This window comes from Pan troglodytes, chromosome 4, assembly GCF_028858775.2.
Source record: "Pan troglodytes isolate AG18354 chromosome 4, NHGRI_mPanTro3-v2.0_pri, whole genome shotgun sequence".
In the NCBI taxonomy this organism is placed as follows: domain Eukaryota; kingdom Metazoa; phylum Chordata; class Mammalia; order Primates; family Hominidae; genus Pan; species Pan troglodytes.
Window position 1 is genome coordinate 130,835,230 of NC_072402.2, and position 23,247 is coordinate 130,858,476.

Genomic DNA, 23,247 nt, shown 5'->3' on the forward strand with positions numbered 1-23,247 from the left:
TAGTCCCAGCTACTCGGGAGGCTGAGGTGGGAGAATTGCTTGAACCTGGGAGGCGGAGGTAGCAGTGAGCTGAGATCGTGCCAGTGCACTCCAGCCTGGGTGACAGAATGAGACTCCATCTCAAAAAAACAAACAAAGAAACCCCTACCGCTGTTGCTATCTTCTTAACAATCTTTTCCTTTGCTTTTCACAATTTTGATTTCAGATAGTTTCAGACATGCAACAAAGTTGGAAGAATTTTACAGTAAATGTCCTCATCCCACCACTTAGAGTCTACTGATAACATTTACTGTACTTGTTTTATTATATACTTGTTCATATATCGTATAAAGCCATCAATTTTTAATTTTTTTATTATTATTATTTTTTGAGACGGAGTTTTGCTCTTGTTGCCCAGGCTGGAGTGCAATGGCATGATTTCAGCTCACCTTAACCTCTGCCTCCCAGGTTCAAGTGATTCTCCCGCCTCAGCTTCCCAAGTAGCTGGGGTTACAGGCATGCACCACCACACCCAGCTAATTTTGTATTTTTTGTAGAGATGTTGTTTCTCCGTGTTGGTCAGGCTGGTCTTGAACTCCCAGCCTCAGGTGATCCGCCCGCCTCAGTCTCCCAAAGTGCTGGGATTACAGGTGTGAGCCACTGCGTGGCCTGGCCTCAATTTTGTTTTTGCATATCTCAAAGTAAATTGCATCTGTATACTTCTTGCAGAAACTTAAATTGCGGACATCTATAAATGTAGACTTCTCCCCAAATACTAAGGTTTGCATATTAACCAGAATTCATTGTTTTTTGGATATATTTTTATATGACATACTCAGGTTTTAAGTGCTCATTTGCTGAGTTTCAACATACACATATATCTTTGTAACTAATGCCATTATTATGAAATAGACCATTATGTTGGAATGTTTCCTCAGGCTTCCATAACCACTGATGTGCTTTTTGTATTTTTCAGTCCCTAGATTAAGTTTGCCAATTCTGTAACTTCTTGTAAGTGGAATCATGTAGTATGTAGTTTTTTGTGTAAGGCATTTTTTAGTCAGCATAAAATTGAGATTCATTTGTTTGTTTCACATGCCATTTGTTGTTCTTCTGTATTGCTAACTACTGTGCCATTGTAGGTTTGTTGTTATTGATGGACAGTGACTCTTCAGCTTTCTTTTCTATTAGAAGTAAAACATTTTAAACTTCTAACATGTAAGATCTCTGGTTGCTACACATCTCACCAGTATTGAGGTTAGCAGTCCTTAAGTTTTGCATGCTCTGGTGGGTGCATTCTATACTTTACTATTCTTTTTTTTTTGAGACGGAGTTTCACTCTTTTTGTCCAGGTTGGAGTGCAGTGTCCTGATCTCGGCTCACTGCAACCTCTGCCTTCCAGGTTCAAGCGATTCTCCTGCCTCAGCCTCCCAAATAGCTGGGATTACAGGCATGCACCACCACGCCTGGCTAATTTTGTATTTTTTGGTAGAGACGGGCTTTCTCCATGTTGGTCAGGCTGGTCTCAAACTCCCGACTTGAGGTGATCCACCCGCCTCGGCCTCCCGAAGTGCTGAGTTTACAGGCATGAGCCACCGCACCCAGCCTACTATTCTTTTTTATTGAGATGTAATTTAATAAAGTTACCCCCTTTTCCCTTTTTTTTGGAGAAAGGATACCTATTGCCCAGGCTGGAGTGCAATGGGTTGATCATGGCTCACTGTAGCTTCGACCTCCCAGGCCCAGGTGATCCTCCTGCCTCAGCTTCCTGGGTAGCTGAGACTACAGGTGTGCGCCACCATGCCTGGCTAATTTCTTGTATGTTTTGTAGAGATGGGGTTTTGCTGTGTTGTCCAGGCTGGTCTTGAACTCCTGGGCTTAAGCCTTAGCTTCATGATGTGTTGGGACTACAGGCGTGAGCCACTGCACCCAACTAGAAGTCACCCTTTTAACGTGTATAATTCAGTGATTTAAAAAAAAAAATTTTTTTTTTTTTAGTATGTTCGTAGAGCTCAGCAGCCATCATCACAACTAAATTTTAGAACGTTTTCATTACTTCTTAAACCCTAAATGAGTGAGTAATCAGGCTGTGAAAAGACATTGAGGAACCTTAAATGCATATTGCCAAGTGAAAGAAGCCAATTTGAAAAATCTGCATACTGTAGGATTCCAACTATATGACATTTTGGAAAAGGCAAAACTATGCAGACGACCGGGTGCGATGGCTCATGCCTGTAATCTCAGCACTTTGGGAGGCTGAGGGAGGTGAATCACTTGAGGTCAGGAGTTCAAGACCAGCCTGACCAACATGGTGAAATCCCATCTCTACTAAAAAACAAAACAAAACAAAAAACAAAATTAGCCGGGCGTAGGTGGTGCATGCCTGTAATCCCAGCTTCTCAGGAGGCTGAGGCAGGAGAATTGCTTGAACCCGGAAGGTGGAGGTTGCAGTGAGCTGGGATTGCGCCACTGCACTCTAGCCTGGGCAACAAGATTGAAACTCCGTCTGAAAAAAAGCCCTGCCGCCCCCCCCCCAAAAAAAAAAACTATGCAGACAATAAAACAGTCAGTTACCTGGAGTTTGGAGCAGGGAGGGATGAATAGTTGGAGCACAGGGAGGGATGAATAGTTGGAGCACAGGGAAGGATGAATAGTTGGAGCACAGTGAAATTATTCTGTATGTTACTCAAGTGGTGAATACTTATACATTGTTAAAACTCATAAAACACTAATAGGAACTATCATTTATCAGCATTGACTCATTAATTGTAACAAATGTACCATACTAATGCAAGATGTTAATAGAGGAACTGGGCTGGGAGTGAGGAGGGGATGTATGGGGATTCTTGTTATGTTCATTTCTCTGTAGACCTAAAACATCTAAAAATGTGTATTAATATAAAAGAAAGAGACGTGGTTGTGCATGCCTGTAGACCCAGCTACTTGGGAGGCTAAGGTGGGAAAATCACCTGAGCCTGGGAACTCACTGCTGAGGTTGCAGTGAGAGTGAGCCAAGATCGTGCCACTGCACTCCAGTCTGGGCAATAGAGTTAGACCCTGTCTCAAAAACAAACAAACAAACAAAAAACAAACTCTGTACTCATTAGGTGTCCTTCCCATCTCTTCTTCTTCCCTTTTGTCATTTGTTGCCACTCGTCTCCTTTCTCTGGATATACCTATTCTGAATATTTCACATAAATTTTTGTTCTTGTTTGACTTTAACCCAGCATAATGTTTTCATGTGTTGTGATATGTATTAGTTCCTCTTATTGTATTCATTCATTTGTATTGCTTTATACAGTTGATAGGCATCTGGGTTGTTTCAGCTGCTTGTGAACGTTGATATACCAGTTTTGTGTGTGAACATGTGTTGTCTGTTCTTTTGGCTATATACCTAGAATGGAATTGATGAATCATATGCTAACTCTCTAACATCTTGAGGAACTGCCAAACACTTTTCCCAAGTGGCTGCACCATTTTCATTTTCTATTACCTGGGAATGTATGAAGGATCCACTCTCTCCACATTTTGTCAGCACTTGTTGTTACCTGTTTTTTATTATAGCCATCCATTCCACATAAAAGTGGCATGTGATTTAATGTGCTGTGTTTTTTGTTTTGTTTTGTTTTTTATAGAGGCAAATTTCTGGAGATGTGCAATGATCTCTTAGCTAGAGTGGAGCCACCACTTCGTAGTGTTTTGGAACAAACCAGTAAGTATTTTTGTGATTGAATTTGTTTGCGTATCTCAGACTCTTTGGAAATTGTTATTTATTATCTTACTTTTGCAAGCAGTGATAGAAATTTTTATTGTATGAACTAATTCAGTGGTATATATTAAACTTTTTTTCAATCTGTATCTTCCCCCTGCCCAAAGTAATCTTTTGAAATGTCTAGGGAAATCTAATAAAAATTTCTCCAAGAAACTGAATTCAGACTGAAAGTTGGATATAAGCCTCACAATTATTTAATGGTGGTAAAAATTGTCTTTTGTGATGCTGATATGGTAGTCTTATAAGCTTTTCTGTCAGTGAATTCTTCCCTAGCTGGATGAGAGCTACAGCAAAGTGGGAAGGTAGGATAACCACATACTTATTTAACAAGATGCTTTAATTTTGTCTCAGGCTAAAAGGTGACTGTTTGATTTAGGAATATATACTAATTTTCCTAAAATCTTTCTTTGACAGACCATTTACCTGGACTTCACTGTTGTGTTGATTGCTATTTCAGAGTGTTGGGATATACTGTCAGCTTGGCACAGGCTTTCCTCTTTAGTGATGATGGCAAATGGGCTTATTTCCACACTGGGAAAGCCCATTTCTTTAAATAGCCCTTCTCAAGAAGTTATCAATGGTTGTTAGATAAAATGTGACCAGGAAATCAGGTGATATTAAGAAGTATTTTATGAGCAATAGCAGATCCTTTGATACACACCTTCTTTCTGATACGAAGAAACTGTACCTGTAGTTTATTTTTTATTTTATCTTTATTTTTTGAGATGGGAGTCTTGCTCTGTCACCCAGGCTGGAGTGCAGTGGTTTAATCTCAGCTCACTGCAACCTCCACCTCCTGGGTTAAAGCAATTCTCCTGCCTCAGCCTCCTGAGTAGCTGGGATTACAGGCATGCGCCACCACTTCTGGCTAATTTTTGTATTTTTAGTGGAGACGGGGTTTTACCATGTTGGTCAGGCTGGTTTTGAACTCCTGACCTCAGGTGATCCGCCCACTTCGGCCTCCTAAAGTACTGGGATTACAAGCATGAGCCACCATGCCTGGCCTCTACCTGTGTTTTAATGTGGACTATGTTTATGCCTTGGATTAGAACACTGTAGTAGCTGGATGTGATTCTTCTTTTTTTTCCTTTAATGTCAGGTCAGAGTAACTCAGTGGTTTGAGGCCCTCTTATTTTCCTGATGGCTAGCATATTTGAATGTTTGGTCTGTTGATGTTTTAACACTTGTTTGTGTGAGACTGTGTGAGAAATTTAGGACCTGTACACTGCAGTACATTTGAGGATTCCTGGCCCTCACCTCCTAAATCCCACTAGCTACCCTTCCCCCATTATTTTGAGAATTAAAACACCTACTTGTTTCCAGATGCCACATGCCTCTGTGAGTGTGGGCATGAGTATATGTGTGTTGTGGAGGTGGGTGAGGGAGTTGGAGGACTTTTGTTACACATCTGAGTTATTTCGTCATGGTAAGATGTTATTGTTCTTTCATTTCATTAAAAAAATCTGTCTAATTCTTTAAAAATAGAGTTAAAGAAAGAAGATATTTATGCAGTGGAGATAGTTGGTGGTGCTACACGAATCCCTGCGGTAAAAGAGAAGATCAGCAAATTTTTCGGTAAAGAACTTAGTACAACATTAAATGCTGATGAAGCTGTCACTCGAGGCTGTGCATTGCAGGTGAATATTCTTTCTTTTATAGGTAACCATTTATAAATCATTGTAACAAGATGGCAGTGGTTTATGTATCTAATAACCTGGGGTTAGCTCAGGGTGATTTCAGGGTGTTGAGATTCCAAAACCTTTGTTTTAAAATAGAGGTGATGTTCCTAAAAGTAATTGTACTCTATAGCACATAAGATGAATTAATTGACTAGAAACATAGGTAACTCTGAGCCTGAAGTATGACTGGAAGTTTGGCCTGTTATGTATGTCTATATGAAATAGTGTACATCAATTAAATAAGGGTTGGGGTTAATAGAAAAATAAGGAATAGCTAGATTATATAGGTAATTGACATGATAGAAGTTTGTAAAACTGTTCAGACACCATTAAATTACTAATATAAATATTTTTAAAAGACCATTGATTTTCTGAAGTAATTTGTATGTTTAGTGATATTATCAGTTTATATTGTCTATACTTGTTAAACGGAATTTTTGAAAATTATTATTCTAGTGTGCCATCTTATCGCCTGCTTTCAAAGTCAGAGAATTTTCTATCACTGATGTAGTACCATATCCAATATCTCTGAGATGGAATTCTCCAGCTGAAGAAGGGTCAAGGTATCATGTTTATTAATCATTTACATATCTAAAGTTAATTGACTATTAGGTCTGAGTAATATGTTGCTTTTCATTTCAGTTTACATAAATCTGTAACATTTTATCATAGTGCATGAAGGAAGTGGTCATTTATTTTAGTCAGAATAAATTTGTGTCCTTAATTAGTTTCTCACACTTGATTCTGCTGAAATCATCGGTGCCTTTTATGTGCAGATTGACGTATATTCCTTTTTTACTGACTTTATATATAAAGATTCTTGGGAACTCTTACAATCTGGAAATTATACCAATTGAAAAGAGAGAGAAACTAACACTATACAATAATTACAAACCTAGAACACATGGGTAAAAGTGTTAGGAATATCCTGAATTTGTGTTTTTGTCTTTTTCCTCCATTCAGTGACTGTGAAGTCTTTTCCAAAAATCATGCTGCTCCTTTCTCTAAAGTTCTTACATTTTATAGAAAGGAACCTTTCACTCTTGAGGCCTACTACAGCTCTCCTCAGGATTTGCCCTATCCAGATCCTGCTATAGGTAAGTAAAGAGTTGGGAATTAAAAAAGAAAAAAAAAAAAAAAAGCACAGTGGCTCACAACTGTAATCCCAACACTTTGGAAGGCTAAGGTGGGAGGATCACTTGAGCTGAGGAGTTCGAGATCAGCCTGGGCAACATAGTGGGACCCCGTCTCTATTTAAACAACAACAACAAAAAGCTTATCTACTTGGAGAGTTGGCATAGTAGAAAGAACAAGTATGGTATTCTGAAATTTAGAGGCTTTAGATTGCAAAAGAAAACCTCTTCCAGTCTCGTTAGCAGGTTTAGAACCAGCCAAATGGCTGTTATTTAATTGGATCTCCCATTGTATCGGCAGTTTTTCTTGGTTAGCGCACATTGTAATTATAACTTATGTATAAGGTGGTGCTATATACTATAAGGAGTTAACGAAATTCAGTTTGGACCCTAACATACAGTTATAAGATGTATATAGAAAATAGCCAGGTGCAGTGGCTCACGCCTGTAATCCCAGCACTTTGGGAGGCCAAGGCGGGCAGGTCAGGAGATCGAGACCATCCTGGCTAACATGGTGAAACCCCGTCTCTACTAAAAAAATACAAAAAAAAATTAGCCAGGCGTGGTGGCAGGCGCCTGTAATCCCAGCTACTTGGGAGGCTGAGGCAGGAGACTGGCGTGAACCCGGTAGGCAGAGCTTGCAGTGAGCTGAGATGACGCCACTGCACTCCAGCCTAGGCGACAGAGCGAGACTCTGTCTCAAAAAAAAAAAAAAAAAAAAAAAAGGATGTATATAGAAAATCATTAGGAGATGGTGATACAATATCAAAACATACTAGGTTTCAGAACCGTGTTATCTAGAGTAGTTATAGACTCTGGGAAACTCTTATCTGGAAATAATACTAGTTGAGAAGAGATAGAAACTAGTTATACTATAAAGATCTAGAATATATGGGTAAAGAAATTAGGAGTATCCTGAATGGCATTTAGAAGCTGTGGAAAGTTAACCTATTCTTTTTTCCCCATCTGTAAATCTGTAAAACCAGGAATAACAATGATAATTCATACTTTGCAGAGTTCTGGGAATGAAGAAAATGTAAATAAAAACCTTGTACAGTCACTGGACCTAGAAATGGCAATTTACTGATAAACGACAAGCAGAGTGGAATCATTTTTTTTTTTCTGTTTTGTTTTTTGAGTAGAGAATGTGACAAATCTGTTTTAGGAATTAATCTGAAAGTAGCATATAAAGATAAATGGAAATAAGAAATTGGAAGAGAGGAAAGAATCGGGAGATATTTGAGTTCTTAATTGGGGCAGGATAAGATAATAAGAGACTGTGAAAGAAGAAAGAGAAATCTGATGATTTAATAAGATTCTAAAAGGACCGATTTTGCTTATTTTAAGCATCATGTTACTGAGCTATCATTGAAAGTAGACATAATCTAGCAATGTAGGCATATATTCATGCTTGAATTCATCCTCTTAGGTTATGTGTTCTTTTGTCTCTCGTATGTCCCTAGCTCAGTTTTCAGTTCAGAAAGTCACTCCTCAGTCTGATGGCTCCAGTTCAAAAGTGAAAGTCAAAGTTCGAGTAAATGTCCATGGCATTTTCAGTGTGTCCAGTGCATCTTTAGTGGAGGTTCACAAGTCTGAGGAAAATGAGGAGCCAATGGAAACAGATCAGAATGCAAAGGAGGAAGAGGTAATCTAGACATTGTATACCACTTGTGATGGCCCAGAGGTGACTTGTCTAGAAATTGTAGCAAGCAGACTTGGTGGCAAGGCCGGAGCATTGTGACAGAGCTGCTGAGTGAGAGTGGGTTTGTATGTTTGCCCTTCCCCCAATATAAGTGAACCAGCAGTAGATTTTAATGCAGAATTTGTATAGAAGTGGAACACAAGTTGATTTCTTCTTTCAGATCATACACTTCTCAACTTGAGTTATTCTTGATTCTGGTTGTTGAAGAGTGCTCTGAGTCTCAGTTAATTATTTTCAAAAGTAGAATTGATTGTACACTCATTTGTTGGAATTATGCACTGGGTCTTGTCTTCATTGTGCATCAGAATCAAAGCTTTACAAAACTACAAATTACCTATGATTCCAGCACTTTGGGAGGCTGAGGCAGGAAGATTGCTTGAGCCCAGAAGTTTGAGGCCAGCCTGGGCAACAAAGTGAGACCCTCATCTCTACAAAAAGTTAACAACAACAACAACAACAAAACTAGCCAGGTGTGGTGGCACACACCTGTGGTCCCACCCGCATGGGAGGCTGAGGCAGGAGGATTGCGTGAGCCTAGGAGGTCAAGGCTGCAGTGAGTCCTGTTTGCGCCACTGCACTCTAGCCTATGTGTCAGAGTGTGACCCTGCCTCAAGGAAAACAAAACTACAAATGCTTGGGTTTCATCCCCACAGATTTTACTGAAGTTGGTCTGAGCTGAGACCCAGGTAGCAGTAGTTTTAAAAGCCTCTCAGGTCATTCTAATATGTTGCAGGCATTGAGAAGCCACTGGTTCAGGCTCTCCACAAACCTTCTTTCATTGTTATTTTTAGGCTTTGTAATTTTAACGTGTTCGCCTCCCCGAGCACATGCAGTGGTCATACTTTTGAGGATGAAAAGAGGCTGACTTAGGAACTATTTGAAAAAGTTGGAACTTTTGAGAGAAAATACCTTTGAGGAAGCCTGGAGAAGCTTATGCTCTCTTCAGGTTGTATTTTGTAGATTGTATTAAATGATGCCACATTGTGAACTGTGAGTACTTAATGGTGTACAAAGCAGTTCCACAGTTATTCTTGTGTATGTAAGGGTAGGGCATGGCGAGTGTTATCCTCATTGTACAGATGTATTAACTAAGATCCAGAGCGGAAAACTTCTGTGTCCTAGGTAATGTGGCCTACCTGGAATTTTAGCATAGGCCTTCTGATTGCTGGTAATTCAGCAGGAATTACATAACTATGTGACTTTGTCAATGTGTAATGAAGGTTGTTTAGTCTTCCTAATTGCAGGATTTAATTTGACCTGTTTTTCAGAAGATGCAAGTGGACCAGGAGGAACCACATGTTGAAGAGCAACAGCAGCAGACACCAGCAGAAAATAAGGCAGAGTCTGAAGAAATGGAGGTATGCGTTGGGTGGTTTTTTTTTTTTTTTTTTTTTGAGACAGAGTTTCACTCTGTTGCCCAGGCTGGAGTGCAGTGACATGATCTCGGCTCGCTGCATCCTCCACCTCCTGGGTTCAAGTGATTCTCCTACCTCAGCCTGCTGAGTAGCTGGGATTACAGACGCCCACCACCACGGCAGCTATTTTTTTTTTTTTTTGTATTTTTTTAGTAGAGTTAGGGTTTCACTGTGTTGGCTAGGCAGGTCTCGAACTTCTGACCTCAGGTGATCCACCTGCCTTGTCCTCCCAAAGTGCTAGTATTAGAGGCATGAGCCACCATGCCCGGCTGAGTTGTGTTTTAGAGTATGCACTGCAGTCTTTTTAAAGTACATGGTTTTGGCTGAGGGGCAGTGTCTTGAAAGATAGTTATACTAGAAACTCTTAATTTATTTGAACAATTTTTTTAGCAAGATTTTGTAGTGATTTGTAATGTGCTATTTGCAAGATGGCCTTTAAACTCTCTCCTGGTTGATACATGGGAAGAAAGCACACAGGAATCCTAGTTTTACTAGGCTAGTGATTTATTTATGCTAGTTTCTGAATGGCTTATACTAAGTCTTTCTACCCATAATTTAATTCATTACTGATAAACAATAATGAAACTGAAAAAATTTTCAAAATCATCAATGATCCATGCCTTTTACTTTTTAATCTTTTTATTTTTTTGAGATGGACTCTAGCTCTGTCGCCCAGGCTGGAGTACAGTGGCATAATCTTGGCTCACTGCAGCCCCCGCCTTCCAGGTTCAAGCGATTCTTATGCCTCAGCCTCCTGGGTAGCTGGGACTACAGGCGTGCACCATCACGCCCGGATAATTTTTGTATTTTTAGTAGGGACAGGGTTTCTCCATGTTGGCCAGGCTGGTGTTGAACTCCTGACCTCAAGTGATCCTCCCACTTCAGCACCCTGGGATTACAGGCATGAGCCACTGCGCCTAGCCAAAATAACAACTTTTAATAAAAAGGCATGGGGCCTGGTTCGGTGGTTCATGCTTGTAATCCCAGCACTTTGAGAGGCCGAGGTGGGTGGATCACTTGGGGTCAGGAGTGAGACCAGCCTGGCCAACATGGTGAAACCCCGTCTCTACTAAAAATACAAAATTTATCCCAGTGGGGTGGTACACGCCGGTAGCCCCAGCCACCCAGGAGGCTGAGGCATGAGAATTGTTTGAACCTGGGAGGGAGATGGAGGTTATGTGAGCTGAGATTGTGCCACTGCACTCCAATTTGGGCGACAGAGCAAGACTCCATCTTAAAAAGTTATTTTAAATAATGGAATAATGGATTTAAATATATTTTGTGATTAATGTAAATAATGTATTTATTTCAAAAAGAGTAGTAACATTTTTGAATCCTTTACAACCTATTCTTTAATTTTGAGTTGTCATGTTTAAATTTTTTTATCATTGAAAATATCTTTTATTTATAAAATTACAATGTATAATCTCACCATCTTAGGAGTTTCTAATTTTAAAAAGTTTCTAATTTTTACAAATTTCTAATTTAAAAGTGACATTTAAAAAAGTTGGACAGAACCTTAAAGTGGCTTAAGTCTGTTATATATTTTCATGTCAATTAACAAAATTTAATTGCTTTTCTTTAGCTGTGCAAGTAATATTAAAAAAGAAAATGGACAGGAAATGGTGCTTACAGATTCTTTAGTTGGGTCAGGCCTTTTTCAAGATGGAAGACCCTTTATGTTGTTGGGTGGGATGGGGGCAGCAGTGGCAGAGACAAGGACTTGTTCTCCTATATGTTTGTGGAAGGTGGGTGAAGAGAAGGGAGAAGTGACGGCTGCTTCCCCAATGCCTTTGAGCTGTGGGAGGGGGTTTTAGAGGTATTAGTTATCTAGGCTTCCTTGGGATGGCTCAGAAACTAAAGTGCCTTTTGCATAGCATTGCTTCTAAAGGCAAATGAAATAGAAATGATAGATAAATTTCAGCAGCCGACTTAAGTTAGTTATAGGAGGTGGGAAATGACATTAAGATTTTGCTTTATCATAGAACAAATTGAATTCCAGATGAATTCTAAAGTTGAAAGTTGAAAAAGCTTGAAGTGAATATTTTTCTAATCTGTGGATGAGGAAGGGCTTTCAGAGTATGAAAGCAACATAAGTAATCTCAAAGGAAAAGATGGATAGATTTGACAGTCAAAACTTATATATAGACAAATAATACAGTTAGAAAAAACTAGAAGAGTCGCTGTGGCTCACACCTGTAATCCAGCACTTTGGGAGGCTGAGGCAGCGGATCACGTAAGGTCAGGAGTTCGAGACCAGCCTAGCCAACATGGTGAAACCCCATCTCTACTAAAAATACAAAAATTAGCCGGGCAGGCGCCTGTAATCCCAGCTACTCAGGAGGCTGAGGCAGGAGAATCTCTTGAACCTGAGAGGCAGAGGTTGCAGTGAGCTCAGATTGTGCCATTGCACTCCAGCCTGGGCTACAGAGCGAGACTCCATCTCAAAAAAACAAACAAAAAAACTAGAAGAGTCAGTTGTTTGTGGGGGAAAGAAACACTGCAATCCTAAGAGAAGAGTGGATAAAATATTACTAGGCAGTTTGAGGAAATAGTTACATATGGCTTGTAAGTGTCTGAAAAAGGTTAAAAGAAACTCATACTGAATAACAGTGAGATGATGTTAAATGAATTCTCATTTGTGGACAGGGTGCAGTGGAATGAGTTTTTTCCTTGTGAGAATGTAAATAGTTACAGACAGTATAGAAACAAATTACCAATATGTTACTACTGATCCATAGATATTTCATACCCTCCTCCTAACTTCATTTGAATGTCTATATGTTTAAATAAAGGTAGAAAAATTTTTAATAGTAATTATATATTGATATGGGATTGTAGGAGATATGTATTTTATAAAATTTACCATCTTAACTGCTTTTAAGTGTACCATTCAGTAGTGTTAAGTAGATAGACATTGTGGTGTAACCAATCTTCAGAACTTCATCTTGAAAAACTGAAACTCCATACCCATTAAATAACTATTATTCCCCTCCCCCATCCCCTGACAGCCACTATTCTGCTTCCATTTTTATGAATTTGACTGCTCTAGATACCTCATTGTATTTACTTATTTTTTATTTTCTAGATGTTATGGTAGTCCTAAGTTACTTAGATCATCATCAAAAGAGAACGAAGTAAAAAAAGCAAAAACAGTTTTCCAACATGACTCATTTTGAAGTTTAAGGTAGTCTGTATATGTGTTTGTTCTTAATGATTTCTGTTGTTTTAGACCTCTCAAGCTGGATCCAAGGATAAAAAGATGGACCAACCACCCCAAGCCAAGAAGGCAAAAGTGAAGACCAGTACTGTGGACCTGCCAATCGAGAATCAGCTATTATGGCAGATAGACAGAGAGATGCTCAACTTGTACATTGAAAATGAGGTTGTTATTTAAAGTCTATTGGAACAATGAGCTAACAAATTAATGTTACCGTAGTATTGAGACTCTGTGTCTAGTGACTTTTTGCATTTTTGATTGTTTGGACTTAGAGAAAATAAATTAGACTTTTGTGTGGTATTGTAAGGGCAAGTTGAAGCAATAGATCCCATGTTATGTCAATTCTTTTATGGTGGTACTAAGATGTCTGTATTGCTAGAAGCTCTGTTATGAAAATTTTGACATATAATGTCTTTGGTGTAGGGGAGGTATTGTTCATTTTTGAATACGTGGGTATATTTGTTCACTAGAGATTGGGATATTTGAGGTTGGTGGTCATGGAAGTTATTCAGTAGGAGAAATCGTTTGCCACCATTAGGTGGCAAAATAAGTATTTTGCTTATTCCTTTCCGTTGCCAGTCAGTATGTAAATATAGTAACTCTTACTGAGTGATGCAAGGTTTGGGATTTGTGAGCACATTTATTGAATTAATTTTTGTCTATGAGGTTTCTTACCAGGTTTCCACTGGATCTTAGAATAGTTTTGTCTTATGGAAACTTCAGCATTTATACTGCGTGAATGAATTTGATTTTTCTTATCTCATAATAATACAGCAGAGGATATCACTTAGTGACATTGAACCAATAGTTTTTTAAATTTCTCTTGTCTTAAATTCTTTAATTTTGCTTTTGAGTGTCTACACCTTGATATTTCTATTGTTCTTTTTTTTAATCCCACCCACAAAACTCTTTTTGATATTCAAAGTCTGTCAAGGATTAGTCTTCCCACTTACCTTTGTTATGTGACTTGCAGAACTAAAAGGATTTGGGGAAGAAAGAGTCTCTACTTTTATAATTATATTGGTATTTAAGAGGAAATTAGTTGTCCTAATGTCTGATTTATACATAATATTTATTCTCAGGGTAAGATGATCATGCAGGATAAACTGGAGAAGGAGCGGAATGATGCTAAGAACGCAGTGGAGGAATATGTGTATGAAATGAGAGACAAGCTTAGTGGTGAATATGAGAAGTTTGTGAGTGAAGATGTAAGTCTGCCACAATATGCCTAACTACTGTGTGTCTTCTGTGAACATCTTTAAGTGGGTTAGAAGGGAAGTGTGCAGCTATATGTGTATAGTAGAATTATTAAAAATGGAGTTTTTCGGGGGGGGCAAAATTTTATATTTTTTAATATATTTCTCTATTAGTACAGTGTTTAGTAAGGTTTGGTCTTTGTGCATCACGTTCACAAATCACTTTTGACACATTCGAATATTGTTATTTATCTTGTATCTTTCTTTTCTTTTCTTTTTTTTTTTTTTGAGACAGAGTTTTGCTCTTGTTGCTCAGGCTGGAGTGCAATGGTGTGATCTCGGCTCACTGCAGCCTCCGCTTCCCAGGTTCAAGCAGTTCTCCTCCCCCAGCCTCCCGAATAGCTGGGATTACAGGCATGTGCCACCAAGCCTGGCTAATTTTTGTATTTTTAGTAGAGATGGGATTTCTCCATGTTGATCAGGCTGGTCTCTAACTCCTGACCTCAGGTGATCCGCCCGCCTTGGCCCCCCGAAGTGCTGGGATTACAGGTGTGAGCCACTGCGCCCAGCCTGTATTTTTCTTTAAATTGTTAAAGCTCACTTTTTCCTGTTTATTGTAACTCAGAATTTTTAGCTTTTTTTTTTTTTTTAAATTTGAATAGCTCTTGGGTACAGGTGGTTTTTGGTTACATGGATGAATTATATAGTGGTGAATTCTGAGATTTTGGTGCACCTGTCATCCACGTCCTGTACATCATACCTAAGATGGTAGTTTTTTTATCCCACACCCCACTTCTGTCCTCCCGCTTTTGAGTCTCCAAAGTCCATTATATTTCTGCGTATGCTCCATAGCTTAGCTCCTACTTATAAGGGAAAACATAGCAGTATTTGGTTTTCCATTCCCAAGTTACTTCACTTAGAATAATGGCCTCCAGCTCCATCCAGTTGCTGCAAAAGACATTTTGCTACTTTTTATGACTCAGTAGTATTCCATGGTGTGTATATACCACGTTTTCTTTATTTTATTTTTATTTTTTATTTATTTATTTTTGAGACGGAGTCTCGCTCTGTCGCCCAGGCTGGAGTGCGGTGACGCAATCTTGGCTCACTGCAGGCTCTGCCTCTCAGGTTCACGCCATTCTCCTGCCTCAGCCTCCCGAGTAGCCGGGAGTACAGGTGCCTGCTACCACGCCTGGCTAATTTTTTTTTTTTGTATTTTTTTTTAGTAGAGATGGGGTTTCACCGTGTTAGCCAGGATGGTCTCGATCTCCTGACTTCGTGATCCACCTGCCTCGGCCTCCCAGAGTGCTGGAATTACAGGCGTGAGCCACCGTGCCCGGTCTACCATGTTTTCTTTATTTACTCATTGGTTGATGGGTACTTAGTTGTTTTTATTTTTTTATTTTTTTGGGATGGAGTTTCGGTCTTATTGCCCAGGCTGGAGTACAGTGGTACGATCTTGGCTCACTGCAACCTCTGCCTCCCTGGTTCAAGTGATTCTTCTGCCTCAGCCTCCCTAGTAGCTGGGACTACAGGCATGCTCCACCATGCCTGGCTAATTTTTGTATTTTTAGTAGAGACGGGGTTTCACCATGTTGGCCAGGCTAGTCTGTCCTTACCTCAGGTGATCCACCCGCCTCAGCCTCCCAAAGTGCTGGGATTACAGGCGTGAGCCACTGTTCCCGGCTGCACTTGCTTTTACATGCAGTTTTTATTCTGAAATTTTTTAACTTACCGAAAGCCCTCCACGGCAGGGAGAATAATATAATAAAACTCCCCATACCTATCAAGTAGACCAACATTTGCCATCCTTGTTTTCTGTATCTCGCATCTCCTTACTCCCCCTGTATCTTATCTTATTTTTATTGAAATGGAGCCTTGCTCTGTTGCCCAGGCTGGAGTGCAGTGGCCCCATCTTGGGTCACTGCAACCTCCGCCTCCTGAGTTCAAGCAGTTCCCCTGCTTCAGCCTTTGTAGTAGCTGCGATTACAGGTGTCTGCCATCACGCCCGGGTAATTTTTTTTGTATTTTTAGTGGAGATGGGGTTTCACCATGTTGGCCAGGCTGTTCTTGAACTCCTGACCTCAGGTGATCCACCTGCCTCAGCCTCCCAAAGTGCTGGGATTACAAGTGTGAGCCACTGCACCTGGCTGCCCTCTGTATTTTAAAGCAAATCTCAGATACATCATTATATTCTATGCCTCTGACTGTATTGGGGATGTAATTTTTGATTGACCTAATTATAATATTTTCTTTATCATTAGGATCGTAACAGTTTTACTTTGAAACTGGAAGATACTGAAAATTGGTTGTATGAGGATGGAGAAGACCAGCCAAAGCAAGTTTATGTTGATAAGTTGGCTGAATTAAAAGTAAGTGATTCTTGAGAGCAGAGGTATCCAGAACCCTTGTTGAAGCTTCCTCTGAGGAGCTCAAATTTGGGAGGAATTCTCAAGTAAAGACAGACTGAAAATGATGTTTGATGAACTAAAATAAATCCTTTATGACTTAGGCTCATTATCATTCTCACTTTTAGAACCTTGTAATAACAAAATGATTTTTCTGAAAATTGACTTTAGGTTTGTAATGTTTCACTGAATTGGATGTTTAGTGCATTCTTGGTGTCAAGAGATAAAATGACTGCAAGACTTAGTACCTGCCCTAAAGGCACAGGGAATGCAGCTGGAGCAGGGCTGTTTCTGTTTATGTAGTTTGGATTCTTGATAAAAGCAAAGCATCTGGTGGTTTATTTTTTATTATTTTATTTATTTATTATTTATTTATTCATTTATTTATTTTTAAATACACAGTCTTGCTCTGTTGCCCAGGCTGGAGTGCAGTGGCGCAGTCTCGGCTCACTGCAACCTCTGCCTCCTGGGTTCAGGGGATTCTCATGCTTCAGCCTCCAGAGTAGCTGGGATTACAGGCGCGTGCCACCATGCCTAGCTAATTTTTGTATTTTTAGTAGAGACAGGGTTTCTTTTCACCATGTTGGCCAGGCTGGTCTTGAACTCCTGACTTCAAGTGATCTGCATGCCTTGGCCTCCCAAAGTGCTGGAATTATAGGTGTGAGCCACCATGCCTAGCCAAAGCATCTGGTTTTGTATTTAAAGCATCTGATCTTTTTTTTTTTTTTTTTTGAGATGGAGCCTTACTCTGTTGCCCAGGCTGGAGTGCAGTGGTGTGACCTTGGCTCACTGCAAGCTCCGCCTCCCGGGTTCACGCCATTCTCCTGCCTCAGCCTCCCAAGCGCGGTGGCTCATGCCTGTAATCCCAGCACTTTGGGAGGCCTAGGCGGGCGGATCATGAGGTCGGAGATCGAGACCAAGGTGAAACCCTGTCTCTACTAAAAATACAAACATTAGCCAAGCGTGGTGGCGGGTGCCTGTAGTCCCAGCATCTGATCTTTTAACATTAGGATTAAAAATGAAAGAATTACATAATTCTTTTGTTCAGAAAAGGTTGCAGATGCACAAGAATGAACTTTTTACATTTCTCTTTAAATTTAGCTCTGGATTACTTGGTTTCTTGTGGAATTGGGCCATTTTGAATCTCACTCTGTCAGTCGGGCTGGAGTTCAGTGGTGTTATCACGGCTTACTGCAGCCTCGACCTCCCATGCTCAAGTGGTCCTTCTGCCTTAGTCTCCCAAGTAGCTAGGACTACAGCTGTGCGCCATCACGCCTGGCTGTTTTAATTTTTTTTGTAGGGAAAGGGTCTCCCTGTGTTGCCCAGACTGGTATGGGTACTCCTGGACTCAAGCAATTCTCCTGCCTTGGTCTCCCAAAGTGCTGGGATTACAGGCATGAGCCACCGAACCTGACCAAGCACATCTTAATATCACTGTTGTATTAAGTTTTCAAGTTCCAGTTATTTCATAAATGATTTTTTTGTTTGAATCAGTATCCGTATAGGGCTCACAGATTTTATTGATGTCGCTTATAACTGTGTCTATAGTTCTTCTTCCGTTATTTCCCCATGTCGCCCCACCCTTTCCTTAGTTTAGTTTATGAGGAAATGGGATCATTGGTCCTGTAGGATTTTCCTCTAGTTGGATTTTGCTGATTTTCACCTCCCTGGTGGTATTTAACATTATTTGTTAAATTGATGGTTACATTTAGAGGCTCCATCAGATTCAGGTGTTTAAGATTTTAAATTAAAACATTTTTTATTTTTGGCAAGTATACTTTATATTTAGTACTGTGTATCTCTATTAGGAGGCACCTAATTTTTGGTGGTCTCCCTGCTGTGTTTTGAGGGCTCAGGTGACAAATTGAAGCGATTCCAGATGGATCAGTGTTGAGGTATAGTTTCATTCCCCTCCTGAAGTAGCTTCATATTTCCAAAGGCCTGGAGAAATATATTTAACTTCTTATATATAGCACACGGAGATTAAATGTACTTTATCACTAGTTTTAGTGGAATCAGTACTCTGGATCGTTGAACTGCCATATGAAGACTGTGTATTCTTCTGTTAAGAATCTAGGTCAACCTATTAAGATACGTTTCCAGGAATCCGAAGAACGACCAAAATTATTTGAAGAACTAGGGAAACAGATCCAACAGTATATGAAAATAATCAGCTCTTTCAAAAACAAGGTAACTTTTTTCTTTGTCCTACTCTTATTTTAGTAAAGTTAACTTTTTTTTTTTTTTTTGAGACGGAGTCTTGCTCTGTTGCCCAGGCTGGAGTACAGTGGTACAGTCTCGGCTCAGTGCAACCTCCACCTCCTGGGTTTAAGCAATTCTGCCTCAGCTTCCCGAGTAGCTGGGATTACAGGCATGCACCACCACGCCCAGCTTATTTTTGTATTTTTAGTAGAGATGGAGTTTTGCCATGTTGGCCAGGCTGGTCTCGAACTCCTGACCTCAAGTGATCCACCTGCCTTGGCCTCCCAAAGTGCTGGCTGGTATTACAGGCGTGAGCCACTGCTCCCGGCCGTAAAGTTAACTTCTGAGGCATTTACATACCATTTTTTTCTCTTGTTCTCATTAACTTGTTTAATAGCACTTTTTATTTTGGATATTAATGTAATGTGTAATGTTTTATAGCGACTTAATAAGAACCATAGGATTTGCTGTATCTCTTTAATAGGTGGAATCTGGAATTGAACAGTGTTGTTCAGTTTCCTTTTCGTTGGTGTTTGACTTAACATGCACTATCCTGGTCTTTCTAACACCTGAGGCCAGTAATTATCCACACAGTACCTTTATAAGGTAGGGGGTGGTATCAACATTTATAGATAAATTCCAACTTATTGAAGCCTCACTTTCCTTAAGCAACATTCAGGGTCACTAAATTGGGAGAACTGTCATTTAGCCAGAAGTCTGACATTATACCCCAGGTTCTTGACATATTGTTAGTGTAAGAAACTTTGAATGATAAATTGAGCTTTTGTTGGTTTTTGTTTGTTTGTTTTTGTGTTTTGACAAGTTCTCACTTTGTCACCCAGGCTGGGGTGCAGTGGTGAAATCTCGGCTCACTGCTCACTGCAGCCTCAATCTCTCTGACTCAAGCAGTTCTCCTGCCTCAGCTACTTTCTAAGTAGCTGGGACTATAGGCACGTACCACCACACCCAACTAGGGTTGTCTTTTTTTTTTTTTTTTTTTTTTTTTTTGAGATGGCATTTCACCATGTTACCCAGGCTGGTCTTGAACTTCTTAGCTCAAATGATCCACCCACCTCGACCTCCCAAAGTGCTAGGATTATAGGCATTAGCCATCACTCCCTGCCTTTTTTTGTTTTTTTCCTCCTCCTTTTTTGTGAGACAGGGTCTCAGTCTGTTGCCCATGCTCTAGTGCAGTGGTGTGATCGTAGTTCACTGCATCCTCAACCTCCTGGGCTCAAGTGACTGTCCTGCCTCAGCCTCCTGAAGCTGGGACTATAGGCACATGGCCCTCATGCCTGGCTAATTTTTGTATTTTTTGTGGAGATGGGCTCATTGTGTTGTCCAGGTCTTGAAGTCATGAACTTAAGCGATCCTCCTGCCTCAGCCTCCCAAAGTGCTAAGATTACGAGCGTGAGCCACCACGCCTAGCCCGAAAGGCCTTCTTCTTCTTTTTTTTTTTTGAGATGTAGTCTCGCTCTGTTGCCCAGTCTGGAGTGCAGTGGTGTGATCTCGGCTCACTGCAAGCTCCGCCTCCTGGGTTCACGTCAAAGGCCTTCTTTTAAAAATAGTATTCATTATAGTTTTGGTTCCGAACTAGCATGCTGAAACTTCAGCTTTCATATCTAATGTAATTTTTTTGCATTGTGAAATTATCTTCCTAAGATTTTGTATAAATCGGGTGCTGCTGTTTATCTTGTTGAAGCCTTTTAATTGATACCTTATGAATTTTCTTGACCTTTAAAATTTAAATCTATCCTGAGTGTATTCAAAAATTGTGGTTAGGTTTCTTTTGAATAATTCTGTTCAGATTGTGAGGCTAAATATGCTTTATTTTTTGAAAGATTATAAGTTTTTGAAAAATGGCAGAAACTAGACAGTAGTTGCGGGGAGGGAGGGTATCACCCTTTTAGCACTTGTCTGACTGTCTCCTGGTTGCAGGAGGACCAGTATGATCATTTGGATGCTGCTGACATGACAAAGGTAGAAAAAAGCACAAATGAAGCAATGGAGTGGATGAATAACAAGCTAAATCTGCAGAACAAGCAGAGTTTGACCATGGATCCAGTTGTCAAGTCAAAAGAGATTGAAGCTAAAATTAAGGTAATTTAAGACTTTTTTTAAATAGTCTTTTCTTGACAGCCTTATTATTAATAGTCCTCAAGTGACACTTAGGAGGGAACTTTATTATAGTGTTTTAGCTTCTAGGTTGAGGATTGGGTGGTGGGAGAGGGTGGATTTGGGTTTAGCATGGCTTGTAAAATTTGTTAATTTTATAAGAAACCACAGTTTTCTGTCTTACCCATTCCAGGAGCTGACAAGTATTTGTAGCCCTATAATTTCAAAGCCCAAACCCAAAGTGGAACCTCCAAAAGAGGAACAAAAAAACGCAGAGCAGAATGGACCAGTGGATGGACAAGGAGACAACCCAGGCCCCCAGCCTGCTGAGCAGGGTACAGACACAGCTGTGCCTTCGGATTCAGACAAGAAGCTTCCTGAAATGGACATTGATTGATTCCAACACTTGTTTCTATTAAAACAGACTATTATAAAGCTTTAAGTTGTCAACTTTGTTCTAAATATCAACTAGCGCAAGTGAATACTGAAGATTTCTTAGTCAGTTTTTAGGGGATTTTCGGGGAGGGGAAATAGGTAATGTATGGAGCATTTTGACTTCTAAATAGTTAGATACAGAAATTAAGTGCATTGTATCTTTTTCATAATGGTACTATTTAGAAGCCCAGTTAGTCTTACTGAGCTTATGCTTCACTCCTTTATGTTTAACCATGTGTCTACAAGAATAAGTTTGTTTTGGAAAGTTGAGCTATAGCTACAGCTCTAGCTATCCAGCAGACTTTTCATTATGACTTACATGGCAGGAGCTCTAATTATGCTTTAAAAATCTGTTGTGGAGATTGCTTTAAAGGCTCCCTGCCTGGTGTGGGGATGGGGTCCCCCTCTTTGTGAGGGCTGGAGCATGGCACGGCATGGATTAACACGGCAGAGGAACAAAGGTGTGCTCTGAGCTTCTTCATATTTCACCTTCACCCTCACCTGTGTTCTCTTCCCTCTCTCCCAATAAAAGGGCTCCCATTATAAATGCCATGTACTTCTCTTGGGAAAATAGACCCCCTTGCCTAGAGTAAGTTGTTAACTGAGGGCTTTAAACTTGGAGGCTCTTCCTGAAAGTATGTTCATGAATACCCCAAGCATCAAGGTCTAAATAATTTTCAGAAGATTAGAATTGGGTAGATATACTGTTGGATATAGCCATGGTAAATTTAACTGAGGAATTAAATCCTTGTTAATTTTGGTGTAAAGATTTGTATCCTGGCCTGTTTATTCAGGTGGGAGATGTTCTGTATAATTTTGAGGTATAGCTTGAACTCCTAGAACAAGAGTTAAAAGTTCTTTTTAGCTCATTCACAATCACTTGTGTGTTAAGTGTTAATATCTGTCATGAACCTGCCAATTTGTACGTGTTAAGCAGCTGACAGATGATGCAAAAAAACTAAGATACACTGGATTGTACTGGATGAGTCTGAAATTAGTGTTAAAGAAGTGTGGTGCCTGATGTTATAACAACACTTCATTCTTAACTGTGTGGCCAATGTCAGGTATACCAAAGCATTCCTCTGACTGCTTTTTGGGGCAGTGTTGACAGGAGTGAGGCATTTTGGAAACTCCAAGGGAAGCCTGTGTTTGAGGCCAGAGTTGGTACCTGCTTTAAGAAACTGTTACAGGGCTTGTTGGTAATATTTTGAATCTTTGTAAAAATTGATATTCTGTATAACAGAGTGCCTCTCTGTTACTTTTGGCCTATGTTGTTAGAAATAAGATGCTATCTTGCATAGTTAGAATTAAGCGTTTGTCCATCTCTAGATAACATTGAAAAGTTTGAGTGTTACAGGCTCTAAAGTGCAATGGAGAACAATTGCTTAGGAGGAGGAAGGGGAAAGTATACTTATGTTGGTGTGTAAGCACGCATGGAGGCCTCGAGGCACCACAACAAGGCCAGGTTCTTAGCACATCCTCTGTTCTCTACCTGTCATGCCATGCTTCAAGAGTTTCAGCTGGCCTGCTGTGAAGCCAGTAGCTATTTTAAAAGTGCTGGCTGCAGGATTAAGCCAACCCTTTACAACTGGCCCAGACCGTAATGGCCATTTCTTCTTAAAAAAAAAAAATTTTTTTTTGTTTTTTTTTTGATGTGTGTGTGTGTGTGTGTGTGGGGAAGGGTGTGGGTGCTGGGATGGGGGTGAATTTGAAGTTGAAACACGATGATGTGGTCTGCTTGCTCTCTGCTTAGACAGGCTTTAAGACCAATTGGATTTTCATGGAGGCCAGGACAGAGAGTGGTAATTGATGGCTTGTGTACAGACAAGCATTTATCCAGGTTGTGTTATCCAAACTGATTTGTTAAAGCTCCAGGTCACGTTCTTACACTAAGAAAATCATTCAGTAAACATGAGACAAGTTTAGGAAAAACTAATAAAATAAACCTGTCTTACACTTGAATGGTTTCCTTAATTCCATAATGAAGGCTG

General features: G+C 40.0%; 1 protein-coding gene across 1 annotated transcript in view; it reads left to right on the top strand.

Moving 5' to 3' along the window:
* HSPA4 (heat shock protein family A (Hsp70) member 4) overlaps positions 1–21,259 on the top strand; it is a 52,689-nt gene extending 31,430 nt beyond the window's left edge. The window contains exons 8-19 of the mRNA XM_517930.8: positions 3,615–3,691; positions 5,237–5,388; positions 5,887–5,993; positions 6,394–6,527; positions 8,027–8,208; positions 9,534–9,623; positions 12,913–13,065; positions 13,983–14,108; positions 16,361–16,468; positions 18,575–18,694; positions 20,645–20,806; positions 21,015–21,259. Coding sequence (XP_517930.2) covers positions 3,615–3,691; positions 5,237–5,388; positions 5,887–5,993; positions 6,394–6,527; positions 8,027–8,208; positions 9,534–9,623; positions 12,913–13,065; positions 13,983–14,108; positions 16,361–16,468; positions 18,575–18,694; positions 20,645–20,806; positions 21,015–21,218 — 1,615 coding nt within the window. The 3' untranslated portion in view covers positions 21,219–21,259. The remainder of the gene's footprint in view (positions 1–3,614; positions 3,692–5,236; positions 5,389–5,886; positions 5,994–6,393; positions 6,528–8,026; positions 8,209–9,533; positions 9,624–12,912; positions 13,066–13,982; positions 14,109–16,360; positions 16,469–18,574; positions 18,695–20,644; positions 20,807–21,014) is intronic.
* Positions 21,260–23,247: the final 1,988 nt, after the last annotated feature.